This window comes from Mus caroli, unplaced genomic scaffold (assembly GCF_978045245.1).
Source record: "Mus caroli unplaced genomic scaffold, Mus_caroli_1 scaffold_4, whole genome shotgun sequence".
In the NCBI taxonomy this organism is placed as follows: domain Eukaryota; kingdom Metazoa; phylum Chordata; class Mammalia; order Rodentia; family Muridae; genus Mus; species Mus caroli.
Window position 1 is genome coordinate 103,139,068 of NW_028227259.1, and position 26,698 is coordinate 103,165,765.

General features: G+C 40.4%; 1 protein-coding gene across 1 annotated transcript in view; it reads right to left on the bottom strand.

The window, feature by feature from the left end:
• Prkg2 (protein kinase cGMP-dependent 2) overlaps positions 1 to 26,698 on the bottom strand; it is a 108,999-nt gene that overhangs the window by 22,075 nt on the left and 60,226 nt on the right. The window contains exons 9-14 of the mRNA XM_021162709.2: positions 24,811 to 24,879; positions 21,414 to 21,512; positions 20,144 to 20,297; positions 18,241 to 18,377; positions 16,025 to 16,114; positions 14,776 to 14,917 (exon numbers count right to left, since the gene is read on the bottom strand). Of these exons, the coding sequence (XP_021018368.1) occupies positions 14,776 to 14,917; positions 16,025 to 16,114; positions 18,241 to 18,377; positions 20,144 to 20,297; positions 21,414 to 21,512; positions 24,811 to 24,879 (691 nt within the window). The remainder of the gene's footprint in view (positions 1 to 14,775; positions 14,918 to 16,024; positions 16,115 to 18,240; positions 18,378 to 20,143; positions 20,298 to 21,413; positions 21,513 to 24,810; positions 24,880 to 26,698) is intronic.

Below are 26,698 nucleotides of genomic sequence, written 5' to 3' on the forward strand. Positions count from 1 at the left end.
TTGGTATGTGGCAGATGTTAAAATTGTTCTTATTGTAGGGGAAAAAGACAGAGATTACCCATTAATCAATCTAAATAAGATATATTGTGGTAAGAAAAGACATCACACACATTTGCATTATGTACAACTCCATCCAACACCCAAAGATAAATTTTTCGAGACAGGTAAATTGAGGCAGAAGATATTTACAAGTAGAAGCAGCTGCGCGTGCTAAGCAGATGGATGGAACAAGCTCAGTCTCTGCTAGCCAATAAGCTAGTCTTGTTGCATCCATAGAAAATGGTTGGATCCAATGATTATTTTCATATTTTACATGAGGAAATTCTTGATACATTAAAATATGTGACACAAATGCAAGAGAGCAGAGGCCCCCCTGCCCCACAGTTCAGTTACTAGAAGAGAACAGAGATAGAAGTCCTGCTCTGTGTGTTCTTGCCCGTTGCCAAGCAACCACCCACACTTACACATCTATCGACTAGCCCCATTCATTTCTAACTTTACCACGTATCTGCTATCACAAATGCAATACTACTTCTAGATATTAATCTTCAGATCAGCATTATCATACCTATTTTGGGCAACACTTGTTTTTATTCATTCAAGCCTATCGTGGTGCATTTGAACAATGAAGTCTACTTATCTTGCAACACCATCTAAATAACAAGTTGTTACTCTCTGGGAGGATAAAACTACTACTGCTCCAACTTGAACTTCCTCTGCAGAAGTATTGGAGCTGTAATCAGCTCACATAACTGAGGACATAACTTGTTTCTACCTTGGTTTTCTTGCATGGTCTCCTCAGTACCTTGCCTATTCTGGGTGTTTGGGAATCCTGACATAAATTTCTAGCATTAGCTTGCCAAGCATCATGAAGTGCTCTGGCGGCAGTCTCATTAGAAGGATATCAGACTGTAGGTCAGCTGACAGACTACCTCAAGGATGAGAAGTATTCCTGGTTTTAAACATGATGCATCTGTCTGTCTGAGCTGGGATAAATGAGGCTGGATACTACAAAAATAGATTCAGGAAGTCATTAAGGTTTCAACTATACATTAATTAATTCTAACTCACATAATGGCTTTCCTGGGGGTGGGGGAGCGGTGCGGTAAGTGAATCATCTTTAAGCCCTGATTCAGGGACACAGACTTCAAATTTTATGGCTTTGCCAACTCTAGTTGTCTGTCTTTGTTGACAAACTACTTCACGGGACGTTTGTAAGCCAGATCTGCTAGTGGTGTGCATAGCAAGGGTATGATTTAACAAGCTACAACCATGCCACTTAGTGACAACGACCCAGAAGGAGGGCTGAGAATCTGTGTAGCTCTGCCCAGAAAAGGGCATGAACCACCCCATCTATTAATTTAGATCTTTTAAATGTCTTTCTAGAAAGCTTTGCAAGTTTCTTGGTAAAGCCGTGAAGCACACTGTTACACTCCACTGTCCTACATACACGTTTCCATTTTTTGTGAATGGCATTTACATCCCTATTGACTCTCTTTCTGGTTATTTTAAAATATACTGTGTACCACAACATCCTGCAACCATACTGTAAATCCTCCATTTAATTGTAAAGTCTGCTTTTATAAAATTTGGATGCATATATAAAGAATCAACCAATCTGAGAAGTCTTATTGTGACTTTTTTTTAAGTATATTTATTTATTTAAATGAGTATATTGTAGTTGTCATCAGACACACCAGAAGAGGGCATCAAATCCCATTACAGATGGTTGTGAGCCACCATGTGGCTGCTGGGAATTGAACCCAGGATCTCTGGAAGAGCAGTCAGTGCTCTTAGCCCCTGAGCCATCTCTCCGGCCCTTGTTGTGACTTTTCAGTGTGTCTTTTAAATATATTTCCAGGACCCAGATATAGCTGTCTCTTGTGAGACAATGCTGGGGCCTAGCAAACACAGAAGTGGATGATCACAGTCAGCTATTGGATGGATCACAGGGCCCCTAATGGAGGAGCTAGAGAAAATACCCAAGGAGCTAAAGGGATCTGCAACCCTATAGGTGGAACAACATTATTACTAACCAGTACCCCAGAGCTCTTGACTCTAGCTGCATATGTATCAAAAGATGGCCTAGTCGGCCATCACTGGAAAGAGAGGCCCATTGGACTTGAAAACTTGATATGCCCCAGTACAGGGGAACGCCAGGGCCAAAAAGTGGGAGCGGGTGGGTAGGGGAGTGGGGGGGGGGAGGGTATTGGGGACTTTTTGGATAGCATTGGAAATGTAAATGAGGAAAATACCTAATAAAAAAATTAAAATATATATATATATTTCCACCTTACTGCATTAGGTAGAACAGTCAGTAAAATAGTGAATAGAAGTGTGCACAGCAATGATTTTAAAACTTTCTCATTTAATTTTTTTTCACACGATATACTTTGATTATACCCTTTGCATCTCCCAATTCTTCCCAGATCTTCACGACTTCTCTACCCACTGGACTTCATATTCTCCCTGTCCCTGTCCCTACCCTACCCTCTTTCTTTCTCCCTCTCAATTAAACAAACAAACAAACAAATAAGTAAACAAAATACAAAGGAAAAGAAACGAAACAAAACAAAAACAAACACAGCACACACAAATAAGCAAGGAGTCTGTTTTGTATTGGTCAAGTCCTCCTGGGCACAGAGCCGGGGGACTGTGGCTGATTACACTGTGACACTCTACAGGAAGAAACTGGTTTTCCTATTCCCTGGAAGCATCATTTGCAAAAGGCTTCTGGGGTGGGGTGGGGTGGGGTGGGGGGTTTGTGTCCACTTCCCCTTCTTAGTGCTGGGATTCTGTTTAGTTTGAACCTGTGCAGGTCTTGTGTGTGCTGTTACCCTCTCTGTGAGTTCACACCTTATACCATTGATCTTTTAAGACAATACTTCTAATGCTTTAACCCTAGTGTCTATGTTTATACACTTGGTTTTTGTTAGGCACCTTTTACTGGATTCACGAAATAGATTCTGTTTTCTAGTTTTCTAAGAGACTTTTGACATATATGAGTGGAGAAATCTATTAAGGTAGTGTGTTTTTGCTGATGCTTTTAAATTCGTCATTAAATTGTTTCTATCTTAATTTGTTGAATGTGACTTTTGAACTGTATTTTCTTTTTTCTTGGTTATAAGCTTTTATTTTCTTCAGATCCGTCAGTGAAGCTGAAAGGAATGGTGCAGAATTTACTCATAAACCTCCTGTCCCCTGCATGCTCAGCCCCGCCCCCCATTGTCAACACCCCACACCACAGCAGGACAGGGTTTGCAAATGAGCAACCACCTGTTGACAAGTCATCGTCCCCAAATGTCCCCTTTACCTTAGGATTCACAACTGATGTCTCTTGTAGAAAATGTTTAGTTGCACGTATCTAACATTATATAGAATACTGAGTAATTTTACTATGCTAAAGTATCCATACTCATGCCTCTCCCATATCCTGCATCTTAGCAGCTACTAATCTCCCTGTTGTCTCCAATAATTTTTCCTTTTACAAAACGTCTTACAGTTGAGAAACAAAGCAGCATGAAGCATTTCGAGCATGGCTTTATTTGGCTTACGAATAGCATTTAGCTAAGAACTCTTGATTTGATTTTAGAGTTGAATAGTTTTCCATTATATACATTAATGTGTATGTCTGAGATTGATTTTTACTTAGTTTTTATGCAGGGAGTGGGATCGATGTGAGGGTTACTTGGGGTGGATCTCAGATGGACCTTTTTTTTTAAAAAAAAAACAACAACTTTGTTTAAGAATTACCTTTGTTCTTTTATCAAATATCAACTTATTTATGTTTGATTTCTCCCTGTCTAACATTTGGAAGATAATGTCTTTTCAAGAATTTGCCTATTTCATCTAATCTCTTGACCCTGAGAGCTACTGACAGAGTTCTTTTCTCACCATCTCTGTATCCACAGAGCATGTAATAATACCTTCTGCTTCATTTGTGATGCTAATTTGTAAGTCCCCTCCTTTTTTCCTTGCTATTTCATCTTGAGATTTGTTGGTTTCTGTTGATCACTTCAAAGCATCAGCTTTTGAGATAATTGGTTTTTCCTCTGGGAATTTTCTGTTTTCAGCTACAAGAACACGGACTCTTTTCAATTATTTCCCAGCCATTCAGAGTGTGAGGTTTTGCTTCTGTTTTCATATGCTATTCCCTCAGTTGGGAATAGATACTGTTGATATTTGATCCTTCTCCTTTTTTAATAAGGCACTCAGTGCTTCCTGTTTCTCTATCAAGTGCTTTGGGGAACATTCCAGAAATTATGATAGCTTGGGTTTTTATTTTTATTTGAATCAGAATATTTTGAAACATAATTATGAGACCTCTTTATTGGCCCGTTGTGGTGGGTAGTATTGTCAACTACACAGAATTTAGGATCATCTGAGATATGGACCTCCAGGCAAGCCTGTGGGGATTCTCTTGGTTGCATTAACTGTTGTGGTGAGACCTGTGTCTTGTGGGCAGCACTGTTCCCTGGTTGGGATCCTGGACAGTATCAGTGGAGAAGAGAACTCAGTGGTAGCATATGTTTATTTACTTCTGCTTCCTGCTTGTGGTTATGATGTGACCATCTGTTTCAAGTTCTTTTGTCTTGGCTTCCCCACTGTGACCCACTGTAGCCTAAAAATGGCAGCCAGGATAAACCTTCCTCCTTTAAGTTGTTTTTTTTAAGAGCATTTTACCACACCAAGAAGCAAAGCAAAACAAAACAAAACAAAGCAAAACAAAACAAAACAAAACACCCCAAAGATACCCAAATACTATGTATAACTGTGTTTACACCAAATGAGCTTGTCTTTCTGCTACCGATTATTAGTTCAATGTTATGTGGTCTGTGAGCACACACTATAAGGCCTTCACACAAATATTCAAATGACACAATACCATTCACAGGTCTAATGAGAGCGCCCCGACTCTTCTTTCCTCTCCTTGTAACTATCATCATCATCATCACCCCACTTCCCTCAAGTATGGGCACTGTGTGCTGCAGACTTTGCATCTTTGTGGACCTGCAGCTGATTTTTGCCCCTGCTGCTTCATGCATGGCTTCTGCCCCCTTTGTCCTCTCCCCTCTCATCCCAGTCTCCTATGCTCCTCAGTCCCACATCCCTTTAGGAGTCTACTTGTGGTTGGTTGCTTTGCTTGTATTGCAGTGTCTGCTCTCTTTACTTTTTAAGATTTCTTCTGATAATCCTCAAGTCCAGAGATTCTCATCTCAGCCCTACCTAGTTTGCTAAGAGGCTCATAACAGCTACTTTTGTTTGTTTGTTTTTCCTTTAGGATTTATGTCTTCACTTATGTCATCTGTCTGTTCTTGTAAGGTACCTGATTTGTCCCTATACCCTTCAGTACGTTAATCATGGCTGTCCTAAATTTTTCTGATAATTCTAACATCCCTCTAATGCCTAGTTCTGAGGCTGACTCTGCCTCTTCAACTTATATTTTTGCCTTTTGCAGGCCATATATTATGCACCTGAGAGCCAGATATGAAGGGCAGAGCCAAAGAAATGATTATGAATAGCCGTGAGTAATACAGGGATGGTTCCCAAGGGGGAAGGTATATTCTGTGCCTTCACAGTTAGGCTCTGGTCCTTTAGTGAACCAAGCTTCTGCTGTGTTAACTTTTCAAATATTTCCCTGACTTCTTCCCCCTTTGGTGAGGCAAAATAGCTTGAGTGGGTTGGTATCTTTCTCTTCTTCCAGGTCAGTTTGGTTCTGATAAGAACTTATCAGGCCATGCACTGGCTATGAATTTCTCCTAAAACATCCCTCATCAGGAAGAATAAAGTGCACTGTCTCATGGCAAAATAGCTCCTCTCTTCTGTTCCTTGCAGGAAGCCTAAGGAGATTTGTCTGTTATATTTGCTGGGAAAACTAAGCCAAGCTCTGTGGGACAAAGTCATAAAGTGTCAGTACCCCCGGACGTCTCCAGCCCTGAGACTTCTGCTCCTGCACTCTGTGACCCCTGCCCTCTGCTCCCCAGATCCCCTATACCTCCAGCCCTCCACCCCCATATTCCTTTCCAACCCCAGAAACACCCTCCTTGTCACGTGTGTCTAACAGATCCCAGAAAGGCTGCTGACTTTTCATGACTGATCAGCTCCTTGCCAACGTTACAGGAGAGTGGTAATTTCCAAGTTCTTTACACACAGAACCAGAAAATCAAAGGTTTTTTCCATGGAACAACTCAGGTTAAACTGTGTTTACAATTCGGAAATATATCCAACCTGCTATGATGCATGTTATGAATTTGTGATTTGTGGCAACAGTCAGTTGTGAATATTTCAATGTGTGTGCTAGGTTCATGAATGAGATGGAATGTTACTTTGGCTTTTTAAGGAGATTTCCTTGAATAATGACACTTACATTAAGTAGCTTCTTAAAGTGAGAATAATCAGTCTTTTACTATTTTTGCAAGGAATGTGTAAGATAAACAGTAAAGTCCCTGAAATTAATAACATTTTAATATGGCTATTTTATTTCCCCTTAGATTACTTTACCTAGGCATTTTATATATTTTTTATGGACATCTAAGATTTCATATACAATGTAAAGTTACCCAACAAGTTGGAAGTTACTTTTCCAACCCACATAAATCTTGCTTTTACTATAATAATTTTCAACCATAAGAGCATTTTTCTATAGACCTTATTGTCTTTGATGCATTGTGGTGGTTTGAATGAGAATTTCCACCCATAGGCTCATATATTTTCAATGCATGGTCCTAGCGGGTGGAACCACTAGAGAAGGGTTAGGAGATATGGCCTTGTTAAGGGGATATCACTGGGGTGAGCTTTGAGATTTCAAAAGAATTACACCTTTCTCAATGTCTTTACCTCCAACTGTGGATTAAGATGTAGGTGCTCATCTGTTTCTGCTGCTATGCCTTACTCTTCCATCACGGACTCTAACCTTCTGAAACTGTAAAGCCCAAGTTAAATGCTTTGTTTTATAAGTTGCTTTGGTCATAGTGTTTCATTATAGCAGTAGGAAAGTAGCCATGGCAGAAATTGATACCAGGAAGTGGGCTACTGCTGCAACAGGCCTGGCATGCTGCTTTTGGAGAAATGTGGACGACCATGGACTAGGAAAGGGTTGCATTGGCTAAGAGAGGCTTAAACGTGAGCCATCCTAGTAGGATCTTGGAAGACAGTCATACCAAGAGCCACATGGACTGCAGAAGCTCAGCTCAATCGGCCTCAGGAGGAAATAATATTAGTAACTGCGCTGGAGACCGTTCTTGTGGTATTTCATCAAAGAATGTAGCTGCTTTCTGTCCTTGTCCTAAGAATCTGTCTGAGGCTAAATTCAAAAGTATTGTATTTCCTTGGCAAAAAGGGTGATGTCCTCAGTGTAAGCCCCCACCCAGCTAAGCCCCCAACATGCAAAGAGGAAAGCCCTGCTCCTGTGAAGCGAAGCAGAGGAAAGTTCTGCCTGCACGTGTCATTCAACAGAACCAGGCTCCACCTCAAGAGGTACCCAAATTTGGCAGGTCTGGACACTTGGTTCTGCCTTTAGAGCCATGAAAGATGCACAAGTAATGGGATCGTGGAAGCTTCCTTCATGCTTACAGAGAGTCACTAAGGACAGGGGAGTGGCAGAGGAGTCTGTGTGGAGGCCCTGAGGGGCCATTGTGTGAAGCTGTGGAAGAAAAGGCCTAGATTGATTGGAGAACCAGAGATGTTGGAGATGCCAGAGCTATTTTGCTCAGGAGAGCTGCAGACAAGAAGTGAATCAAAACCAGCCCAAAGGGGAGAGGCACATGTCACAGTCGGCAATGCTAGGATGGAATCTAAGCCCTCTGATGTCAGACATGGAATTACAGGACTTGGAGTTCCCCTCTCTAGGTTTCAGACTTGGATTTGGTTCAGTATTTCTTTTTCCTTCTTTCTTTCTTTCTTCCTTCCTTCCTTCCTTCCTTCCTTCCTTCCTTTCTTTCTTTCTTTCTTTCTTTCTTTCTTTCTTTCTTTCTTTCTTTCTTTCTTTCTTTCTTTTCTTTTCTTTCTTTTTTTTTTTTTTTTGGTTTTTCGAGACAGGGTCTCTCTGTGTAGCCCTGGCTATCCTGGAACTCACTCTGTAGACCAGGCTGGCCTCAAACTCAGAAATCCACCTGCCTCTGCCTCCCAAGTGCTGGGATTAAAGGCATGCGCCACCACTGCCCGGTTGGTTCAGTATTTCTTAACCCATCCCCTATTCCTCTATTTTTATAATGGTAACATATGTTCTGTGCCATTGTGTGCTATAAGTGTGTAATTTGCGGTTTTATTTTACAAAGGGTTAGAATCAAGTCATTGCTTTGAGTTTCAGAAGAGACTTTGGATTTTTAAACTGTGAAGAGAGACTGAAAGACTATACGGATTTAAAAGTAGGGCTAAATTTCTCAGTTGTTCCAACCCAACCATCGTGCCTCTGCTCTGCGGTGGTCATGGACTCTAACCCTCTGAATGGAAGTCCCCAAATAAATGCTTTCCTTGATGATTGGCCTTGATTACTGTGTTTTATAACAGTGATACAAACATATGTAAAATGAACAGAAAAGGTACAAATTTGTTAATTTTATCAATATTTTCAAATAATCAGCTTTAGGTGTGAATATTCTTTTATTTTATGATGATTTATTCTCCCTTTTAATTCATGATGATTTATTCTCCCTTTTAATTCCATTCATTTTCTTCTGTCATTTTAACTTCTAAAGTTGGATACCAGTTCACTGGTAGTTCCTATTTTCTTATTTATTTTCTGGACCTCCTAGCTATTTCTAATTTGCTCCTTATCAGTATATTCTCTCACCTGGTTGCAACTATTAACATTTTCTCTACTGTTGAGTTATTTTGGTATCTTTGAAATTCCACCCAGATGACTTGTTGATTTCTATTTTGTACAGGAGTGACAATAGAACAACTTAATTTTACTTAGAGCCCTACATAAGAAAATGCAAAATATGTTCAGTATTGACACTGTTGCAGATTTTTTTTTTGACCCATAAGCTTCCTAGAACGCTGAGGCTCCTGACACCAGCTGTAACAGAGCACTCACTGCCAGAACCAGCATGGTGCTTAAAAATGTATGCTATATCCGCTTCCCTTTCTTCATACATTTGTTCAGAAGTCTATTGGCTTTATTGGCCTTCCTTGGCTTGGAAAGTGAAATAAGGTTGAAGAAATAAAACATGGCATGTGCACAGGAAAGACATGTGTGAGATATTCACGATCCTCTGGCTCTTCAATCTGTACTTTAAAAAATCATCCAGTGTTGTCTTTTCTTTTATCCTAAAAGTAGAGATGGTTCAACATACAGAAGTTTGGAAGCGTAATGAAGCATATAAGCAGATGTGAAGGCAAAAGCAGTATGACTCAACATATGTATAAAAGGCCTTTGACAACATGCAAGTGACATCATGATAAAAGTTCTAGAGACTAGGACTGAAGAGAACAAATCTCAGCATCATACTGAATAGAGAAAGGCTGAAAGGAATCCTCCTCAAATCAGGAATGAGTCAGGACTATGGATCACTTTTCAACATTGTTTTTGAAGTTTTAGCTGGAGGAATAAAACAAGAGAAGGAAAGCAAAAGGAAAGTATAGGAAAAGAAGAACTCAAACTATCATTATTTGTAGATGATGTGATATTATACATAAAGGATCCCGAATTTTCTATCAGAAAACTTTTAGGTATAATCAATTCCAGCAAAATGGCAAGATGCAAAATCAACTCACAAACCCAGAAAACAAACAATAAAACATGCTGGGAAAAAATCACGGGAACACGCCGATTCACTAGCCTCAAAACAACTATCTAGCAATAAACCTAGGCCAGGTTTCATTTTACAATGAAAACAATCTTACTTAATGATCCATGAGACCATAATTTCACCTTGTTCTTTTTTTCTTAGTAACTTTCATTTGTTGTCTAACTTCCTGTGAAATTTTCAGGGTTTAAGATAAAGGAGAAATGCATGCATACATATATACATACATACATACATACATACATACACATATATGCATACATACAAGCATATATATACATATATACATACATACATGCATGCATAAATACATACATACATGCATGCATGTGTGCATGCATACACACATATGAAGTCAAGGTCACTGTTACCAGGACCCTGTGACTCCTGCCATGCAGATACCAGGTATGCCCACCACTGCCAACTCATTCAACTACCCCAGGAGCCCTCAGTCAATTTAGTTCTACCAGGCTTTCTGCCAACAGCCCAATGCCTTTTTTCTCTGCTGAAGTTTGCTTAATGGCCCAGTATTTGCTAAAATTTTTCTCATGTGCATTAGTCACCTACTGGGAAAAACATTTCACAAGCCTGCGAGGTCAAGCTTGTTCACTGTGTTCTAGGCATCTTCTAACACTGTAGTGTTTTATGATTCAATGTTCTATCAGTTTTTAAGTGGTGTAGTAAGATGTCTTCAACTATTTCTGCCCCTAATTCTGCCAGACCACTGTATACTTTTGAAGAATCTTATTAGAAAACACTTTTAAAAAGTAAACCAGGCTAAGCTGTACACACTCTCATCATGTATTATCTCTTCACCTTTAGGATTGCTTCTTCCCTGACGATGACACGGTGAGACTTGATTTCTAATTGACTCAACGTTTTCCAGGCATATAATTTTTATCCATAATTTCAGTTTCCTGCACTTCATTTTTAAAGACTTTCTGTTGCAGATATCGCATATCTGATTTTTATTTTATAATTTTATTTGACATTTTGTTTTAAAAAATCTGGAGAGTAAGTTCATTTACATATCTTGGACTGCTCTCTAATTCTTTAATTTATGTTCTTCCCCCACCCCTGGCTCTCCTGTTTCTTCTTGCTGCCTTCTTTGAAGATGACATTTTATCCTCCTATTTTAATTTCAGAGACTCCTACTTTAAGTTTATGTGCCGCTGCCTTTGAGTTAGTTAGCATTTTCTTGTTTTAATGTGATGCATTGCAGTGTGGCTGATTTACACCATAGTGTCTACGGGAGCTGACAGATTTATCATTGTCCTGTGGTCACCCTTCCTGCTGCTTTACCCTCTCTTTGTGGGGACTGGGGTGGGGGAGGTGTCATATTTTAACCTTCCATAATCATATTCTTTTAATGTAGGAAACAGCTCTCCTCTTTGTCTAAATATGTCATCGCACCCTTCCTGAAAGATGGTTTCTCTGGGCTTATAATTAAAATTTGTCAGTTATTCTTGCTCAGAGTTCTTAAGCATGATTTTCTCTGAATTCTGGCTTCTTTTGTTGCTGGTAAGTTGTCACATGAAACTCCCCACTCCCTGATATCCCTGCCCCCTTTATTTCTTTCTGTTTATACTGACTGGCCTTTCTCTTTTAAGATTCACTTAGTTTAATTTTATATTTCTCTACTACATTAGCTGACATCCAATGGAACCATGATGCTGCCCTGGAATTCAGATTCTTCTCCCACAGAAAGCAAGTGCTGGCTTTGTAGGACGGAAAAAAGACAGTAAAGTATTGGCAAGTGGCACCAGAGTAGGTCTCACATGGCAGGTTTGATTGCATGAACATAAAAATCATATAAATCAATTTGAAAAAACAGACATCTTTATACAATTTTGCTTGATACACTATTACTTTCTACAAATCATGAACATAATCTATATTACCATTTAATTACTTTTATTAATATTTAATGATTTTCAGTGAAGAGATATTATATCTTTATATATTTTATTTTTCATAATAGTGATACTATTTTAATATAACATTTTATAAGTTTGAAGCTATAAATGTCATTTTATTTCATTTAGAACTTTTTGTCATTACTATGTAAAATAGAAAATTTTACTTTATTGATTTTGTGCCAACAATACTTCACTTATATATTCTAAGTTATTCTTTGATGTTTTTGGACTTCTTTAAATAACAAATAAATTAAATAAACAATAATAAAAATAATAAATAAAAATCCATGCTATGATCAAATAAAAAGAGCTGATTTATTTTATTTTCTGACTTGGGGCCTTTTGTTGCCCTTTCTTGGTTTTATTTCATTTGCTGAAACCTATTATCATGTTAACAGTATAAGACCAGATAATCTCTTCTTATTCTCAATCTAATGAGAAACTGTTCAATATTGCTCTTTAGGTAAGATGTTAAGTTAGGTTCAATCCTAATTCCTTAGTTACTGAGGCACATTCTCAATGAACACCTGTGCAGCCATTTTAAAATGTGGGTCTCATCTAGCAGGATGCCCTTTATCGAGGCCTAGATATTTATTTCCTTTGATTGCTTTCCAGTGCCTTCACAGTGTATACATAAATTAGTTACACAAGGGTGGTCCAGCGCAAGCTACTCCATGATATATGAAAACTCCCATTGTATAATTAATTACTTATTATAGCCTTATTTTTCTCAGCAGACAATTTGTTGGCTCTTTCTCCAACCTTCTCAGATCACTTTTGAGAGCCCCGAGGAGCTTCGGGATCTGCTTCTGCTCCTCAGTCTCCTGGCAGCTATGCCCGTGGTACTTAGTATTTTTTTCCCTCAGACATTTATTATTAATAGACTTAGCATGAGCTTGTCTTTCCTGGAACTTCACCTCCAGGGGTTCTTCATGTCCTGAATTGACAGGAGATTCTTTTAAAAAGAATCTGCCATGGTGTTTAGGATTTTGGGCATAGGTCCAGCATGGGCCCATCTTCATTTAAACACTTGCTTGGATGTTTTTTCACTAAGAGCAGCTTGTGACCAAGAATTCTTAGAGGAAACTTTTTCATTACTCTCCCATGAGCTAAAGATGAGAGAAGAGCGTCTGTCTGCACATACTGCCTTTATCACTCCGATATTTGTTTAACCTGTTTGCCTCCTGCCTCTGTAGAGAGTTCCCTAGATCATTTTCCCACAATGCCCAGAGCTAAGGTTCACTCTCCTTTTCCTCAATGGCACAGCCACTAAATCAAAATTCTAGGTCGTTCTGATTTGCTGGAACACAGAGCTGCGATGACAGCACTGAGGACTGATCCGAGGGGTTTGCCTGGATAAGGCAGCTGCTATGCATCTTGGACCCTTCTGTGTACAACGTAATAACCATCCACTACTGTTCTATCTTCCTTCCTGGCCCCATAGGAACTCCTGTGTTGTCTAAGGAACCCCTCTGTGCATTCCCAGCCCTCTTCTACATGTCTTATCTGGTATTTCCAAACATTTTGTAGTGAAAGTAATTCTGGATATCTAGTTCAAAATATAATTGGTGATTGAAAACTCAACACTGATTTTTTTTAGATACCTCCAATTGCTAACTGTTTATTTTACTCATTGATAAATAAATGAGAAGGCTGGATAATAATTGCAAACAGGAAGTCCCTGTCACCTAGTGCCGTAAATACTAATTATCCTCTCCAAGGATTTTGGGAAAGCAACTATGAAAAGTAAGAGATACATTTAATAAACAGTCTTCAACCCTCACGATAGTTTTTCTTTCTTCTAGAATATTCCAGAGAGTTTACCTAAAGGCTTGGGGAAGGGGGTAGTCAATGGATGAATTGTGAAGTCTCATGTTCAGACCTCGCCAGTTCTGAAAGCTGTCTTTCATGGACAAAATAAAGCTTGAATGGATGAAAACGTTTCTTGGGAGTGAGCCAGGTCTCACATGAAAGGCCTCTTATTTTACCTCATAAGGAAAGATCTCTTAGAAATTAGACATAACAAATTTAATCACGGGCTAAATTTTACAATTAAGCCAACTAAACCTATCTCATACATTATTGAACAGATTCACTGTTGAAGTTTTAACATAGCATATGCATCTGTTAACTGATCAGTAAATAATGTTATCTCCCTACATCAAACACCTTAGGTAGCAATATCTTTGTAAGTGCTAAGTCCAAATACGGCTAGAAGTGTTTGAGGAGCTATCAAAATGGATGCTGAAAAGCCGCTTTGGTTTGCCAAACTGTAGGTTTTCTTCCTGAGGTCCAAAGTGGCTTTATTTTCTCCCCAGTTTGACCATTGAACTTCTATTAGCATCTCACTGAAAATAGTGTATGCCGTTTATGATCTTGGGTGGCCTGCAAGGGATTCCTCTTAGGAGTAAATGGACCACAGAGATGGCTAGCAAGGAAAGCTGATTCTCACTCAGCCTGGCCTCAAAGCTTCTGAATGCTCCCTTCCTATGTGAGCAAGTAGAAAGATTTCAAACTAGCTACCCATGGTCACAGGTTTCCTTCTCTCCCTACTTAGAAAGTGGATACCTTGAGACGGAAGTCACACTAACATCTTTATTCTTCACAAGGCAGTTCCTATATGGAGTGCCAAACAACACACAGTTAAGATGACTAAACGATACTAACAAACCCGAAAGGCGTTCTGTGATGTGAATCTTCAGGAAAGAGTTGTAGAGACAGTTGAAAGACTGGGCCAAAGAAGAGCGTATACATAGTTACAAGAGAAAGTGCTCAGAGGTTGAGAGCATTGGCTGCTCTTTCAGAAGACCAGGGTCAGTACCTAGCCCCCACACAGAAGCTCACAACTGTCTGCAATCGCAGTTCCAGGGGATCTAACATCCTCTTCTGACTCTTCAGGCACAAGGCATGAATGCATGGGCACGTACAAATATGTAAACCATCCATACAGGTAAAAATACATTTAAATAGAATATATGCATAGCATTGTTCATGGTTTTAAGCATAAAGTATTCGAGGGCCACACCCCTCAGAGAGACTGCAACTATAGCACAACTTTGTTGCAGAAATACCTCACGTGTTACTATGAGGAAGAGAATGTGCCTTACCAACTTAAGGTAGCCATCGGCATCCAGAATTAAGTTCTCTGGCTTCAGGTCTCTGTAGATGATGCCCAGTCGGTGCAGATAATCAAATGCTTCTGTCACACAAGCGACACAGAATTTGGAGGTGGGTTCATCGAAGCTGCCTCTGCAATGACATGGTTTCTCTTCTTAATACTCCGAATACGTCCGTGGTGCCATCCTGGGCTTCTAGATCGTATTGTAATCCACACGTGGCCTTGTCCACACACGCTTAACCCAACATTCGTTTACTTACATCCCTAGCTCAGTGGGCCTCAGCCATGAGAACACTGATATGCCTTGAAACAAATGATTTACTGGACCACACCCCAGTAAAATGAATCATAACGTGATATTAGGACAAAACGTTCTTGGCTTGTAAGAGCTCCACACGCAATCATGTCATGCAGCCAGGGTTAAGGACCACAGTGGCAAAGAAGAGCATCTAAGGGCTCGTCTGTCAACGACTCCCTTACTTATTATAGAACGCCCCCACATTCCTCTTCTTGTGCCCTTGTCTTCTTGCTTTCCGCAGCTCAGAAGTCCACAGCTTTCTGCCTTGTCTTTCCCACCTCTCTGCCCTTCCAACTTAGTCTTTGTCACCGTTGGGGCATCCTTTGATTTATCATTTCCTTACAAATGCACAAATTCTCTGTCATTATTTAGCTTTCATATTAGTGGGATATTTTAATATCACCTCCCCTTTCTTCAGATCTACTTTAAGCTTATGTTTCTAAAGTTTATACTTTTATAGCCTTTTACATACACAATTCTGTTTTGTCTAGGAATCTTTCAGACTTTTACCATCATGCCTTCTACATAGAAGCTATCTCTTACCATCTATATTATGATGACCAAAATCATTCCTTTCATAAAATCACACCTTTGTAGACATCCCATTCTGCTTTGTTCTGTGAGGACCTAATGTGGGGGCGTTTCCCATCACACGCCCTTGTTAACATTCTGAGTCTGAGGCTGCCTCTTCCTATCCATGTGACCTCGGATAGCTCATACATGCTGTATTCCTGAAACTCTCTAGTCCATATACTAGAATGGCAGATTACTTTACAAGACCCCCATGTTACTTCTGTAATGTTAGCTAACAAAAAACACCAATTACTACTCTGCTACATATAGTGAGAGCATTTTCCTATAATCATATCACAGTACCATCTCCATAGCTCAGACCAGATGTGAGTTGGTAAGAGTTATTGCTTACAGATCTTTTCCTTACCTGTCCCTCAGTATACTCCACAGCTCCCCACCTAAGCAGGCCTCCAGAAGCATGTATACATATTTATTGTCCTTGAAAGTACGATACAACCTGTGGAGACAGATGAAAACAAGTGGTTAGAAATGCAGTGCTAACGTCTTTGAAGCTGGTTAGGCTACCACCAGCAACGTTCAAAACAACCACTCCCATTTCCACATAGATACCTGTGGTCCTTTAAATCTACTAGGCCTAGGGAATGGAACTATTAGAAGGTTTGACCTTGTTGGAATAGGTGTGTCACCGTGGGTGTGGGCATTAAGGCCCTCCTCCTAGCTCTCTGTAAGCCAGTCTTCTCCCAGTGGCCTTTAGATGAAGATGTAGAACTCTCAGCTCCTCCTGCACCATGCCTGCCTGGGCTCTGCCATGCTCCTGCCTTGATGATAATGGATTGAACCTCTGAACCTGTAAGCCAGCCCCAATTATATGTTGTCATTTAAAAGAACTGCCTTGGTCATGGTGTCTGTTCACAGCAGTAAAACCCTAACTAAGATAACATCCAACAGCTGCACAGGGTTTCTCACCAAAGCCTCTCTGATTATCCCTTGGATCTCTGACTTTATCCTGTATTTACATAGCCCTGCCTCTGCTCACAGACCGAACTTCCTCATCTCCATTTCTTGAAAGGCTAAGCACCGGACCCCCTTCATCATAAAATGGCTCATTATGTCACCTATCAAATAGGACCACTCCTTCTTCCCCAAAGCCACAGGCCCATGCGTAGATCACTTAATAAGTACCTTCCATAACAGTTCATTATACGCATGTTTTATGCCCCTTATTTGATAACCTAGTGTGGGAACTATAACAGGAGACAAACTTTTAAGTCATAAGGCTAGTGGGGAATGACTTGGCAAGGACACCTAGAAGTGGAGAGAAGTCTGGGTGAGGAGTATATATGATCCAGGTTCAACAAAGGCCCACCTCTAAGGAGCTCTGCTGCCCTTGGCTAACCCATGGAAATTAGATGGTGGGTAAAGTGGTTCTGAGCATTAAAAACGATGCCTGAGAAGGACAGAGATGCAGTGCTTAACAGGCTCCAAGCCTCAGATCTGCAGTGGTGCGTCTGGACAGTGTGCCACATTTAACACTTGGTGTTAATATTTTCAGGTGCTCAGTGTTCAAGAAGAACCTGTTTTAGTGGATGGAGAGATGGCTCACCACTTGCTGCTCTCAGTAAAAGATGTAGGTTCAGTTCCCAGTACCCACGTGGCATCTCACATTTGTCTATAATGACAATTCCATCTCCCTCCTTTTGGCCTGGGTGGACACTAGCCATCCATGTAGTAACATACATACATGCAGGCAGATATTCATATGCATAAAATAAAAGTAAAGAAGGAAGAATGAGAGGAGAGGAAGAGAAGAATGAGAATGGAATGGTAGGAGGGGAGAGGCAGAGAGGAAGGTGCTGACCCTTTTCTTGGTTGCACTACACCCAGAAAGGAAGCAGCCAGGAGAACCGATGATGCACAACCTGGGGACTGCAGTAAGTCATCTCTTTAGAAGCTGGGCATGGTGGCACACGTTAGTAATTGTGACATTCAAGAGTAGAAAGGTTTCTGTGAGTTCATGGTCATCTCGGGCCACATAGTTAGTACCATGCTAGTCAGAGAGTAAAAGCGTTTCAGAGTGTGGGCTCTGGAGCTGGAGCCCAGGCTAGATGCCCCATGGCACACCTATTTGGCCTCTCCTATAGGCTGCACATTACCAGAAGTCGCCAAAACTACACTTAGGGATTGTTAAGAAGTAAATGAAAATTTAAAGTGGTTTATATTGGTGACCCATGAATATGCAAGTAAAGAGCGTGATGGCCTAAATAGTATCTCCTCCAAGCTTCTAACAGGTACAGAGCAAAAAGGAGTAACTATCAGGAGATGGTCACTTTAGAGCTTTGAACTTCTAGGACCAGGTATGTCCCCCTTTGGTAACTGTGTGTACCCAAATGCCTTCCCTGCAGAGATTTTACATCCACCCATCCTGGGCAGCTTCTTGTTTCCTCCTTCCCAAATTCTACATTAGCTGCAACTATTTTATAATATACACACATGCGCATGCACACGTGTGTGCATGTGCGTGTGCGTATCTCTGTGTGTGTGTGTGTGTGTGTGTGTGTGCGCGCGAAGACCCCATAGGAGAATTCAGAGTCACACTTCCTGGAATGCCCACTGTCCACTTACTTCACGATGAAGGGAGAACACAGCTCCTCCAGGATCCTCTTTTCTGAGTAGACATGTTCTTGCTGTTTTGTATCAACAATGTGCTTCTTCCTTATACACTTCATGGCAAAAGCAACATTCTCATTTTTCACTTTAACCTATGTAAGAAATGGAAGCATTCTCATACTTAATGTATCATGATAGTTTGCAATATGTAATATAACATTAACTAATGAAAATTAAATTGTTTTACATTTAAAGAGTATATAGGATTTTTTTATCACATATCCCTCTAGAATTGATTTCTATATAACTATGCACTTCCAATCATTTTCAAAATATTTCATATAACTTGGTTCTAAAATTTTTCTACTGAAATAGGAAAACAGAGTTTCATTAAATTTCATTGACAGAAATCGTCAGTTTTCATTGTGTAACAAATTCTTTGATAAGAATTTCCAAGGCTTATTTCTTAATATTCATCTCTAATTTTCAAAGAAACTCATATCGAATCAATTCTCTATCTGTCCTATTCAGTGGCAGCTTACTAATCTCATTAGGTCATTTAAATTTAAATTAATTAAAAGTAGAAATTAATTTCCTTGGTTGTATTAGGCACATTTTCAAAGTTGAACAGACACATCAGGTGATAGAAGCATATATCTATCAATGCAGAAATTGGTATTGGAAAGTAAGAGAAGGCTCTCTATGCAAAAATCAGAACATATTGTTAAAGGCAAATCAAAATTGAAAACTATTTTTTCCAATAAGTATAAAAATCCATAAGCAGACAATACTGAGTAGTAAATGGAAATTGACTGCAGTTACAGTCTCATCACAGTTATCGTTTGTAACGTCTATAGATTTTTAAATGACTGGAGGAATTACTTCTTTAGTAGTTATTATCTAGGAGCGCAGATCACAGCATTGTTAATTCAATTCTTTTAGCTGCGTCCTTGGGTGGAAAGTACCCGTGCACATAACTATTTGTATAGAGCATAAGACTTATTACAAGTATTCTCTGCCCTGTTAGGAAAGTGTTTTTCCCCTCCTCCATCAGAGATGAGTCTGGAGTGGGTGTGAATTGTCCTATCTATCGGATCTGTAGCAGCCTGCCATAGCGCCTTATGCAGAGTCATCCTGCAGACAAGGGCCTCGATGTAGCTCCCGGAGGTCATGGTACAGTGAACCATCAAAAATCACCTGGGCAAAGAAGGGCTTAGTGATTGCCAGGGGCTCAGAGCCATCTGCGCCCCCAAAGAGCACAGTTGTCTAGTCCACAGTTTTCTCAGAACCCTTGGTCTAACCCAGGGCCTCTGCTACTTCTTGGGAGCTGATTATTAAGCACAGAAAGGTGGTGCCAACTGACACCAGGCTCTGGCTCCCAGCTGTCTATTGAGTGCCACGGAAGGCTGCTCTTCAAACAGTCTCTGGCTTCCATTCTTTCCTGTTTCTCTGAAGTGAAGCTTTACATAACCCCAAAGCAGGGTAAGGAAAGCCAAGCATAGATAAAGAAGTGGGGTTGCTTAAGGAATATGTCTATAATATTAAGGATTTCACCTAGGGTATTTCTGCTGGCCACTGCAGACAGATACTGGGTTTTGGCTATATACATCTATGCAGATGTGAGTGGTTGTTACAAAATACATTTTTTTTTGCAGTTCATAATCTTTCAGAATGCCTACTTGGTACATTCTCCAATAATTACTATCAACAAGGATTCATAACAGGATGTTGTGTAAGAGATCACTTAATTACTATTTGCATGCACAAATAGATGGAAGCGTTTACTCCCTCAGATTCAGAACACTTTAAGTTAGCAGTGATAGCTCATGTATTCCTCCAACCTAAGCTGGAATATAAAACAGAACAAAACAAAGAGTCAAAATGCTTCTCTCAGATGCTTGAAACGTAAACCCCTTACAAGCTCCACTCTTCCGAACCCACCAACGCCCAGTGTTGCGATAATCTCGAGGTTCTGGAATGGGGAGGTTGAGGAGAATCTGGCCACCTTCTCTTTCAGCTGAATCATCTCCAGAGAAAGGACTTTGGACAGCTTCCAGCTAGACATGGAGCGCCTGAAGAGAGAAGCAAGAAGTCACACACATACACCCTGAGCCGTGCTGGAACCCTGTCACTCACAAACTCTGTTCTCACACAGCCTATCGGTGCCACAGAGACGGTCTCACCCTTCTACAGGGACTCATGTGGCCATACCAGGGATCACTCCATTGGACAAAAGTCAGATTCAACGAGAACGAAATGGAGGGACTTTGTTGCATTTGAAACACATCTCAAAACAAGCTGTTAATCCATATCCCAGGAGAGGAGCCAGTGGAAGAGAACGAACCAGTCACATTTGTCATTCCCAGAAGGCCACACTGAGAATTCCTGCTGTTTGTCAACAAAAATGTTTGTGCCTTATGCAGAATCACTGCTTCATAAGACATAAACAAGCACCCCCTATTTTACATCTAAGAACTTCAGCTCATAAATACCTGTTTTTTCACCGAGTTAAAACTAACTGTTCTGAGTTCTAGATGGGTAAACGGTTACTATAAAGGCTGCAGGCACAAAGACTGAAGGTGCACAGAGTGGAAAAACCAAAGAACTGATTAAACCCCTTAACTCAAAATGTAGTCTATCTAGAAATTTCAAGTGTACCTCATCAGAAGCCTATCTCAAGAACATAAGCTTCCATTTTCCCCCAGAATGGCCTTAAGGGCTGGGGTCAGCAGAGTGAGGGAGAATCCACCTTCATTGTATGGTACCCTAGGTTCATTTCTCAGCACAAAAAATATCACAATAAAATTTAAATGTTTTACCAGGTAACAAAAAATTAAACGAAAGCTCCCTATTTTTTTAAAAACACTATTAGTAATTTGAAATAGTCAATTCAGCTCCTTCCTACTCACAAATACATCCTTGGAAACTTTCAAAAAAATCCAGCTATAATCCTGTTCTTCACTGTAAGCATGTCCTTTTGGAGTAACTTGCCATTTCCTTTATCAGAAAATTTCTCTCAAATTCCTACTCAACACTCAAAGTTTTTACTTAGAGGCATTAAAAACTCGCCATTCCAGAGTTGAGACGGGATCTCCAGAATCCCTTAGCGAGGGCACATGGAAGGTCACTCCGCGGGGAATTGCACCCTGTCCCTGTTGCCACTGGCAGGAAAACCCCGTCTCACTTACTTTGCGTGTCTTTTTTCATCGTCACGGTTCAGGGTGGCCACATACCCCTCAAGATATTTTTGGAGTTCATCAAATGTCCCGACAGTTTGGTTGAATGTTCTAAGAAAAAAAAATGAGACAAAGTGGTCCGTTGTGAAGGTATCAAGACAATTTAATGCTCTCAGTTCCCATTTATCTGTGTGAATCTATGTGCGCGCATGTGGGGGGGCGGAGGGGTACATACGTGTTTGGTGGCCTACCCTTGGGTGTGATTACTCAAGAGCTGTCTAGCTTTAGGATGGGGTCTCACATGACTTGGATCCGGCCAACTAGACTCAGCTAGCTGACCAGCAAGTTCCAGATACATGACTCCCTCCACAGCCCAAGCAGGAGATAAAAGCACATGTCCCAGTGTCTAAAATTTGTATGTGGGTTCTGGGGATAGAATGCAAATCCTTGTGGTTGCACAGAAAGCACTTTGTTGGCTGAGCCATCCTCCAAGCCTGAGAGTTTTCCTAAATACATACATACATACATACATACATACATACATACATACACACACACACACACACACACACACACACACACACACACATACACAAAGTCCTGAGCCATCCCCCAAGCCCAAGAGTTCTACTCAATGCATACACACACACGCTATCTGAATGTTTGTTTCGACTTTAAACTGCTTTTCAATAAGTTACAGAATATTAAAGTTTCTATAGTTGTGACTAGTTATTGGAAGTTCTGTAGCTGATCCCTTCTGTTAAGGACATACAGGGACTCTCAGTCAGGTAGCATTTTCTTGCAACCCCTGTCTTGCCATTCCCCAGGTTTCAGCCACTACAAAGCTCTAGCCATAACTTCACACAAGCTGTCCCCACTCCGAAGTTAGGCCCCAAGGAGTCTGAGATTGTCCTCCACAACCCATGGTAGAGATGTTACCAGAAGTGTTGGCATTTTAAAAATAGAGTTATTATTACCTTACAGTTAATTCATATGTTTTCTTACAATTTCAAAATAAAAAGGACAACTCAAATTATATTCTTCTGGCGCTATAATCAAGAGTTTGTGTAAAATTGGGGAAGGGAAGGAGAAATAAGGACCTATAGATTCTCTGTCACTCTGTTTCAGCGTAAGTATGGTGGCCTTGGTCAAGCCACCATCTGGTGAGCACTTCTCATATCCCAAGGACTATGGCAGACACTGGCTCTGCAGTCACCATGTACAAAGGACATCCTTCTGTGAGCATAAGGCTTACAGTAGGTTGGTAAGGCAGGTGTTATAGAAACTAAACTGGGAGTATCACCCAATATGATTAAAGTCTACGGAGTGTCCTGAATTGCTCTATAGCTGGGGCCTAATCTATTCCTTTAGTCATAACTAGAGGAATCAATAATCTCCTGTCACTTACCATCTAAAGTGAAATAGTGTCCACAGGGCAATGAGACACAACTCAAGAGACACATAACCCTAATGACCGTAGAAATCTAGGTCGTAGATCAACCTACGTGCACCTTATGGTCCATCTGTCTCACCCCTGATGTACATAATGTTATATCTGTCATTGTGTCACATGTACTTCTCAACCCTCATTAATACGCATAGAAGTTAAACTTGTAAAGTTTGCATAAAATTATTACAGTTTTTTCCTAGACTCTGAGGGACTCTCTCTGACATATGTGGTTATAGATGAAGTCCATTCATCTCTTTCCTTGCACGTTGTAGCTCCTGGAACAATTACAGCACCGCTAATGTTATTCAGCACGTGTGCAGATTTTTAAGAAACTCATAAAAAGCAAATTTGTTGGTGAGATGGTATTGACCTAACACATTTTCTATTCGACAGCTGTCATCCAAGAGTTGTTTGCATCTAAGTCCATTTTGCCCTTTCTCAGCCCTGTGCCTTTGCATGTTTACATCCCCTGGAGTGATTCCTACATTTTCTCTTTGCTTGGAAAAAGGTGTGTTTTGAGATGCATTTCCACACTTAAAAATAAAATAAAGCCCTTCCCACACACAGCTTCCTGACTGTTTCTTTTTCTGATCAGGCGCCATGGGAGCCTTGGGGCATGGTGGCACGATGCTGGAATTAGTCAGGAAATCTGGGCAGTAGCCCCTGGCTAGTGACAGAGGGCACTGAGGGAGAAGACCTTTAACCTACTTGGGGGTCACTTGTCATACCTGCAGGAAAAAAATCAGGATAGCTTGGAGAAGTATTAAAATTACAGTTAACTGTTTATATATGTTGACCCTAGGATTGTGCGGTTTACACGTACAGTGTCTGGCTTTTAGAGACAATAGAGAAATCTACAGACGAAATAATTGCCTGTTTTCTTGCATTTCCTTGAACGTGTTATCAAGATGGCATGGATCTGTGGACAGGTTGTATGGCTACATACAGCATGGCTACATGCATTGACAACTGACTGACTTGCGTTATGAAGTGGACAAGGTCATTCTACTTTTCAGGATTTGAAAATTGTCCTGGTAAGTGTTCTGATATCCTTCCCAGTGTGTCACATCTAGGACTCCGTGTTCAGTAAATGGTATAGACGATTAGCCACTGACAATATTCCACTGTTATACCTTGTCATTTTCTGATTTTGTTAATATTTCACAAGAGTATGTCTTAGTTCTTTGACTACACTATGGCTTACACAGACAATGGTTCAGTTTTGGTTTACGTGAGTTGTATTCTTTGGATTGGCTACATAACCAGTGACTATTTAAACTGGCTAATTGAAGGGTCCAGGGAGCCAGGTTAACATGGGCTTTGAAGTAGGGAGGGATACAATGTGAGATTTATTTTTAAAGAGTAACCTAAGAATGATATCAATATTGATGCATATTATTAAAAATTACTACAGATGGCCCTGCCTCTCTGGAATGATAACTAATTAGTGACTTTTTTTTCTTCACAGGAAGATTCTGGGCTGGGGAGATGGTTCAACAGTTAGCTGTTCTTGTAAAGGACCCATATTTGGTCCCTGGAACCCACATCAGTGAATCCCAACATCCTTTAGCTCCAGCTCCTAGGACTAGAAACTCTTCTTGTCTCCTTGGATACTCACTCTCATATGGCATGCCCACAGACACACAAGTAAAACCATAAAAGCACTAAAAAACTGAGTTCTCTGAAAGACACAGAATTTAAATCAGCCCATTGCTGATAATTATGTATCAACTTTGCACACAAAATATTTAGCCTGCCAGCATCTGCCACTGCAGAGACAGGCTCTGATCAGAAGGCCCGGTTCTTGCTCATGAATTTTAATGGCGTGTACTTGCAGCTGAGCATTGGCCAGCATTTCCAAGTAGTGGTGAATCTGAAAACAGAAAGGGCCTCGGAGTAACAGATGCCAAGTCTTCGAAAGTAACAGGTGCCTGCCTTCTCCAACACTGGGACACTCACTCTCGATCTATCACGAGGCACGCGACATCATTTTCTTCCGCAATTATATTGGCTGATCTGACGTCATCACTGCAAATGAAAAAGGGAAGTCAGCTTTCACTACCATTAGAAATTAAAAGTCTGTCTTGGTTAGGGAACCTACAGCTTTATGTGAATTCACACTTAGCAGCTAAACCATCCAAAGACAACAGTGGATTTTTTTTAATAACATGGTATTTTATATTCAACCCTTCTATGAAATGGATTTGAAATGTGTCCCAATAAAGGTTATGTACACAAAGACCTCAGGAAAGATAACCTGTACTGGGAGCATGGAAGAATAGCCAGCTGAGATTCGGAATCTCATTTGTGTTTATCACAGTCACAAGAGAAGAGCTATCCCCATCAAGGAAGAATTGCAAATGAAAACGGAGGCAGCACAGAGATCAACAGATTGGAGAAACATCCCAGAAAATGGTCAAGTGCATACTCTACAACAAAGCGGTTAAAATGAAATCCAGGCATGTGTGCACAGAGTCATAGCAACAGATGAACTGCATACTGAAACACTTTCACGTCATAGGATATAAAATGGATATTTTTTCCCTCAGGAAAATCTCTGAAATTAGGATTTCTTGAAGATGAACCATAGCATAATTAGCTACCTTTCTGGTACATAATGCAATACAGACTCTTACCATGGATCTCTTAGATATAATGAGTCATTATATATGAGCTGAAGGTGGTATAGTTGTCTAGGTAATATTGATGGGTCAAGAATCAGGTAAAGTATTTCCTCATATTAAGTTATGTATTGGTATTCTCCCTCTATTATAAATTAGAGTCTAATGAAAGGCACAGACATAGTATCCAGTACTCAGAGACTCGCTTAATAACCCAGGAGTACCAAGAAAATGTGGGCATCACAGGGAAAGCTCTGAACAATTCTCTTAAAAATACCAACCATGTGGTCCTTCGCATGGCCTTAGTGGGAAGACAGAGAAAACTCGGGCGGCCCATCTCTTGTGTGCCCGAGGGGCTCCCTTTCCTCCTAGGGGATATCCAAAGACCTTTTAAAGTTTGTCTTCGGTTTATAGGGTTCCTGCTAGAGGATATCAGTGAAAATTTGTGAGCCTCAGGGAGTTTTAGTCAGAGGTAGGGCAGCTTTGGATCAGTTTACTCAAGCAATTCAAAGCAGCCCTAGAGACAGAGGTATGAATAGTGGTAGGAGCAGAGTGGAACAGAGAGAACCAAGTGTGTGTGGACTCACACAGACACATGCACAGACATGACCTTGGCTTGTGAGTTCAGAGCAAGGGAATACTTAAGGCATTTGCCTTACATATGTACTCCATGATGGTCACAAGCATCATTTTCGGCACACACTACAACAGGGTCCCACGTGTGCCTTCAGAGTAACTGTGTGTTAAATGCCAGGGATTTATTTTTATGAATAAAATTCTGAGAGAACTCCTGAGACCATTTAATGTCATTTTGAAAACATAAAATGGAAGCAAGACTGAGAGCTGCCATCAGCAGCCCTGAAAAATAGGGTCATAAAAAATGTGCAAAAGAAGGAAAAAATATTTGTATCAACATTCCCTTCGCATTTGTTTTAGCTTTGTGCTTTCGGATGCACTGGGGAGCTGGTTGTCTATGTTAAACATAAATCCTGATGTTTCCTATAGGAAAAGAACTATAATTGGCTGGCTGCAACAGACAGCACAAATTACTTCAGGTCCAGCAAAACCAGAGAGCACACTAGCTCTCAAGAGAAACTTAATATCTATACTCCATTTATAATCCTCTCGGATCTTCAAGGTTTATTTGTTTTGCTTGAACGTGGGAAGATAATTATGATAGTGTAGAAAAAAGATAATTTCATTATTATCAAAGTAAGTTCACTACC